We start from the raw sequence: 6858 nt of genomic DNA, 5'->3' as shown, positions 1-6858 counted from the left end.
AGACTTGAAGAGGTTGTAACGACATACGATTGATCTGCACCCAGTTACCCATCTGGACAGAGTCCATAACAGACTCTAGAATTTCCAAGTCCCAGCTGAGTACTCAGTACTCATTAACTCCCAGTTAGTGGGATTACTTGCATCAGTAACTTCTACTTTTGTACAAATAAGAATGCAGACTCTTGCTCATGCAAGTTGTAGTTCATAAGAGCATCGTTTAATATATGGGAAAATACAGGAGAGTGTCTGCTATGGAAAAGTTTACAAATATCTGCAAGTCCAGTTATAGACTCCCCTGAACTGCAAATGCAATTCAAGTGTTACGCTGCCAGGCTCGTGACTAAGCTCCATGCTTGTGCCCTCCCAACTGCAGTGATACCAAGCACTGGTCATTACAAGACCACACCACCAAAGAACCTTCATATTCACTTGCATTGTTAGGCATTAAAATGTATTGGTAAAATATTGCATATTTGGCCTAAATATAAATTATAAAAATATCTACAATGTATAGTTTATATGACATGTAGCCAATGATCACACAAATGGCTAGGCACAGTCCTCTCCCTGCTCCTAGTAGGTATTCTAGACTATACTATATGGTTACTCCACAATTATACACTTATGTCAGTCAGACTTAAGCGCTGTCTGAAATATTCCTGGTCAGTGTGAAAGTTATTTCTCCAAGGTGCAACTGAAAGATAATAGGATTAATCATAATAGACCTCTGCAACAGCTTAAATTAACTGGGATCACTCTTTCATAATCCTACTGTGAATAATGTCCGCAAGAGAAGAAAAAGATAATGTTACACTTCAATGTCTGCAGCAGTACAACGCTCCATCTTAACTACAGGACACAAAGTTTCCCGTACATCCAAGGGAAGGCATATTCTCCTCTACCCTGAAATGAGTTTGAGAGTAGAGCTTGACCGTCCCAACACCACGAGGTCAGCGAGCACCTCCTTCACTTTCCATTTGCTATTCCAGCCACAGTCAGACATGGCCTGTCCAGTCTCCCAGTCACAACAAGGACCTTTCAGTACTGTGATCTTTATCCTTTGATTAGATCGTTTGCTTTGTTAGCACTAACAAAAGCGAACTTCTTGTCATGGTACATTGCCTTTAAAAGATGTGTTTGTCAACCCTGTATCGCTGTTTACATCAATCATTCAAACTCCAAAAGCGGCAATGCTCCTCTTCAAACGTACCTCATTCTAAGATTGTCTTTGTTCCATACTGAAAGTATTCCACGTTCTTCTCCCCTCTAACCCCAGCCATTGATGTTGGGGAGAATCTACCTTCCTCTGTGGCGCGTCTGGCAGCAACTATTCCATAATCACAATGAGCCAAAAGCCCTCTCTGGAGTGTAGCCTGGTAAAGCTTACGATAAGTCACCTTCAACAAGGCATAGAAACGCACCTCCACACTCCCATTCTTCAAAGGTGTTTACATCTCTATTTTGGATGTATTTTCCTTAATTTAGGTGGAGTCAGTTATTGTTACTAACATGTTCCATAATTGCTTTCTAGAAATGGTGGCACATAGAAGAGTTTGTCACTCTGCATGCTTTGCCATTAATCCAAAGTAAAATGTTTGGTTTTTTTTTTTTTTTTTTTTAAACTCTTCCAGCCCTCCATTATCATCACCCCACCCCAAGCTCCAAGCAGTTAAAACATCCTGCTGGGAATTTATGCAGTTGACAGTTCCTGGCTACCACTCAGAAGACTTGTTATACAAAGGATCTCTTCCTATCCCTCCCTTCCCAGGATGCAGGGCACCACACTGGCATCTTATCCCTCTCCAATCCCAGCTAAAAAAGGAAAATCCACAACACATGTTAACAGATATTTTTTTTAAACTTTACTACAGCAGGAGCCTTGGCTTATGGGAAGTCAATGTCACCATCTTTCCAAGAAAGGCCCCTGGGCCAATTAAGACCCTGCTCCGTGACGCAGCTGGAAGAAGCCGTTCTTCCCATACTGCAAATGGCAATGAGAAGAGCCCACAGAGCAGCTCCAGGACGAGGACTGACACCAGGCTGGCCCGCTGCTGCCAACCAGCATCTCAGGCAGCATATGCCAGGGTACATTGAGCAGGACCCCTCGAAGGGTGAAGGCTATCTAAAGAGCTCCTAAGTTCTGGAATGATCCTACCCATAAACTACAATTCAGAGAGCAAATACAAAAAAAAAAAAAAAAAAAAAACTGTTTTAGAAGACAAAAAGCTCAAGTTTGTGACTTCAGTTTCACATCACTGGCACAGGATATAATTAAATCCTAGTTTTCAATAGCCACTTCAAAATGAATGTCTCCATCATGCAGAGAACACTGAAATTGGGAAGATATTTTTTATTTAACCTCAAAATCTATTTTTACTTCAGAATCCTAATTCTCCCCAGCTGGAACTTTCTCTTCCTCATAGCCTGGGTGGGAACAATGTAGAGATGAAAAAAATGAAAATAAAATTAGCTATAGAGAATAAGGAGGGAGACAAAGAATCCGCAACACATTCCATGGATCCTCCAAACTAGATGAAATCAAATTCTCACCCTGCAAAGGTCTGAGGGAAAATAAAAAACTTACCCACACATAAAGGACATCAGTTTTAATCACATACACAAACCTTTACCTAGGACCACACAGAAAACCAAACTCATTACCCTTTTTATTGCTGTACCAGAGAGCTGTAAAAGCGTACTTTTTTTTTTTTTAAAACCTTGTTCCTTTTTGCTTTCCATCTTGGGCATGCAGTTTTCAGCTTTCTCTTGGTTCTGGTTGAATTGTGAAAAACATTTTTCAGAGCACTACAGCCCATGATACCATACACCAGAGCAAGAGTGCAAGCACAACCAGTGCCCCAGTGGGCACAGAATGGAAATGGCCCTCACCTGTGGCCATCTCCACCCAAAAGCCGATTGCTGGCAGGTGCTCAGTATCAGGAAAACCCTAACAGCTGTGACACAGGAGACAGTTTGCTAGCTTCATAATGACACCCAGGCTCCCAGAGCTGAGACAAGCATGCGGAGGCAGCCTATAGAAGGACAGTGGCACCACGTACTTCCCATCACTAGGAGACTCTTGAACTTCTGTCCTGCCTCCTCTGGTGAAGTGTGTGAACAAAGGAGCTGCCTCCTTGACCAAATGCTCCTCACAGCAGAAGAATGAGAAGGAAGCTCTGCTTTTTCCCCTGCTCTCTGGAATACCTACACTTGTGCTGCTACAGGTGTTTCAAAGGGAACTTTGCACAGGAGATTCTCACACTCTGATGTTAAAACTTATTGCAATTTATTCCCTTTTACAGCTTTAGCCTCAAAGAATGATCCCAACCATAAAATCCATAAGTTTGAAATATGTTTCTGTCCTAAATCATTATTAAGGAATAACAGATATAAAGGAGGAGAGAAATAAAAGTGAATAAAGTTCTGTTTGTGGGATCTTAGAGCTAATCGTAGAGGCTTGGACCACTGAAGTCTACAGCTTGCTCTCCGTGATGGACAGCCATACTCCTGTCTTCCACTGCGAGGACAAGAAGTAGGGCACAAGCTGAGCACTTTGATGCCTCTTCTCTATAACAGGCTCACAGAAGAAAGCTAGCACCAACTAGTCAGCACCTATAGTAATCCACATATGAATTTTTTACACACAGAGATAGGAAAATACTTCCTCCCTGGTGCAAAAAGGAAATCATTCCAAATACTAGCTACAAACATCTTTCTCACCCATCTACTGCTATTTATAGCATTTCAACCACTTGTTAAGTATATTCCAGTCAAAAGAAAACCTCATGTGTCTATCTGTAATTGACCCACTCAAGCCTCCAGGACACACACAGGTTTTCATTTCTTCTTCCTTCCAGTGGTACATTTGACCTTCCTCAGTCTCTGGAATCACCGGATCTCCCAAGAAATACTAATGACAAGTACAAAGAGGTCAGATTTCAAAGAGGTAGGGAGTAAGTAACCTGAAAAATTAAACAGAACTTGCATTGTTCAGAAAGGTCACATAAAGCCCATTTCCAATTTGGGGAACGTGCAATTACCTACCACAAGCCTTTCCTTTGCTTTGACCAGTTGCACTAAGCCTTTATACCCATATTGAATGCCTGCTGCACACAGTGCTGATGTTTTTTTTTTTTAAACAACATAGCATTTCTCTTATAATCATATGCAAAGCCTTTCCTAAAACTTTCTTCATCAACTACCTGTCTAGAAAATGAAAAGTCTGTGCTACAAACTGCCAGATCTTTAATATGATTGACTATGGTTGTTTTTAGTCAGCAGAAGGTCTCCAAGTAACAAATGGCTTGTCCATTTGTTCTCTGACAAGAAAGACTGTCAAGGCTTGAATATCATTTATGCTCAATCAAATACTAATGCTGATGGAAAACTCTGGGTTTCAGTGACTCTTGATGTGCCCCACTGGGGCATGGAGAAATGTTTCACCACTTAACATGTATACTTTGTAATGAATCTGGAAGGCTCTCCTACTTGTTCTTGCAGTTGCCTCTTCATCTTGCCAGGCCTGTAGCTGTAAGATATGTATTAATTGAGATGACAAATTGCATAAATATGTTTCTCTGTTGGCACTTCCTTGCTAAAAGCTTATGAAACTGTTAAGTATGGAAAACAAAAGATAGATGGAAGAACACTTTTACAAAATTATTTTTATAGGAAAAAAAGAAAAAGAGAGAGAAGCTTGATGTATGCAAACTTGCAGATATCCCATATTTTACAACTGGTGAATAGGAATGATTTTTCTCTAGTAATGGGTTTTTGTGATGTTAGATACAGAGAGATTTCTGCTTTATTATTGATAAGGGAGGCCAAATTAAAGAAGTAACTTACTGGAAGTGGTAGAAGTTGGCCTTGGAATATAATGCATACAGTACATCTTTCCTCTCAGCCTATAGGTAGCGTTCACAAGATTTTAAGCTGCACTTCAAACAAATATTTTACAATATAATAAAAGTGTTGATCATGGCATAAAAAGCCAGAAGAATAGATTTCTCCTTTTTTTTTTTTTTTTTTTTAAATGTGCATGCTGCTCAAAACAAGATTGACTGTAGAAAAGAATAGATTATTAAACCGCAGTGTAGTAAACATCAATATATTGTAGCTATGTTTTTCCGTTAAAACATTTTACAGAGTAAATTATAGCTGGAACAAAGGAAGCTCAGTAAATTTCAACACTGGAGCTTTTTTTCTTCTTTGGAAAAAAAGAGAAGTTCTGATGTTCATTTCTAAATTCTAACAAATAGTTTGATTATACTAAGCTTTACTACATCTGGCCTTGAGAGCTTTGGACTTCATCCAGTTTCCTGTGGAACTAGAGGAAATCCAGCTCAAAACTTAAGTTGTGCTATTTCTAAACGGCATAATACAAACTGCCAATTTAACTACCATTTTCCTCTGTGTCATTTGGTAACACAACTGAAGTCATTTTCCTGAAGAACAGAAGCAACTCCCCTTCTGTTTATTTAAAACTGCAAATAATTCCTCAGTGGTACACCCAAGATTTAAAATAAGGGACAGTAGTTGATTATTTTATTATTTCCTTGTTTTCTCTTGGAAAACATTCCTTGAAGAATTACAATACATCTAATCTACACCTATAGTAACCTAAATAGAATGGGTTTGTGTGGAGAGGAATTCAAGAACCTATAATGACAACTACTAGAAATGGCAATGCAAACTTTTACCCTAAAGCATGATACACTCTGAAGGCTATGGTCTTGCAAAAACTTAGCACATGAACAGTCCTACTAAAGCAAGGCTCAATCATAGGCTTGTTCACTCGTGGAGTTTTCTTTTATTTATATATATTTTTAGGCAACATATTATAAAAGATGGAAAGAGGAAACAAACCTGTAATACGAGGTGAGCTAACCATCAACGTATGCACATAGCTCTTGACGCAGCTGACGCAGCATCTCAACACAGAGAAACCTCAGTGGCCAAACTAAGTTTGTGTAGTAAAGAGAAATTGCTCAAGGTTTTTCAACTTAATGGCAAGCAGCAATGCTCCCAAGTGAACAACTTTCCTCTCTAGTGCAATACCTTGCAGATGTGACTAAACCTAAAAATAATTTCTAAGAAAAGGTTCCAGCATTTAACATAATGTATGTACTGCCTTTCTAATCCCTCTTTCACTCATTGTCAAATGATGATGTGAAGAATTACATAACAAACAAAAAAAGAAAAAAATTAACTTAATTTACACAACCAGTAAAAAAAAAAGTTTAAAGCAATGATAGAAAAATAATATAAAGGCTAGATACATTAAATGCCAGTTCAACAGTATTAAGCTTTGGTAGAACAAATAAAGAGCATAGCACCAATAAATTCCAATGTCAATACATGCTTCAGTATGCATGAGCTGTGATGAAAATGTAAATTTTGGCAAGAAAAGTAGTGTATGTTCCCTGACGCCACAGTTTCATTTCAACATCTAACAAAAAGTCTTTGGGCTCTTTCACTTGTCGTTGAAGATAGACAATGCCTGTGTATGAGTTCAGCCTTCGAGTGCTGAAGTAGTTTTCTTCATTTCCTTTGTTGATAGTGAGGATTATGTTGTCTCCAGCATAGGCAGGCGATGGTCCAATACGGAAAATATGAGCTGGGACCATGATATTGGTTTGGAAGTTCAGCTGGTAGTAGGTAATGCGCACTGGGGTATTTTGGCAGTCCAGATAATTAAAGCAACTGATCCGTTCACACCTCCTAAGAGAAGCAAAATGAAAAAAAAATCAGTGAACTTGTAATAGCAGGTAAAAATATATGTATTTCAGAGAAGTGCAACGTCAACAAAGTCTTCATCCTGTGCTAAACAAAGAGGAGCACCAAACTTCAGCTGTGTAA

General features: G+C 39.1%; 1 protein-coding gene across 11 annotated transcripts in view; it reads right to left on the bottom strand.

Annotated features, from left to right (window-relative positions):
• Nucleotides 1–204: 204 nt before the first annotated feature.
• The window catches only part of FBLN2 (fibulin 2), a 112104-nt gene continuing 105450 nt past the window's right edge, over nt 205–6858 (bottom strand). For all 11 annotated transcript variants that reach the window (XM_035558480.2, XM_035558473.2, XM_050712878.1 and 8 more), the window contains one exon: nt 205–6720. In XM_035558480.2, the coding sequence (XP_035414373.1) occupies nt 6363–6720 (358 nt within the window). In that variant the 3' untranslated portion in view covers nt 205–6362. The remainder of the gene's footprint in view (nt 6721–6858) is intronic.

The sequence above is a fragment of the Cygnus atratus genome, chromosome 10 (assembly GCF_013377495.2).
Source record: "Cygnus atratus isolate AKBS03 ecotype Queensland, Australia chromosome 10, CAtr_DNAZoo_HiC_assembly, whole genome shotgun sequence".
Taxonomy (NCBI): Eukaryota; Metazoa; Chordata; class Aves; order Anseriformes; family Anatidae; genus Cygnus; species Cygnus atratus.
This window is presented reverse-complemented; position numbering and strand designations above follow the sequence as displayed.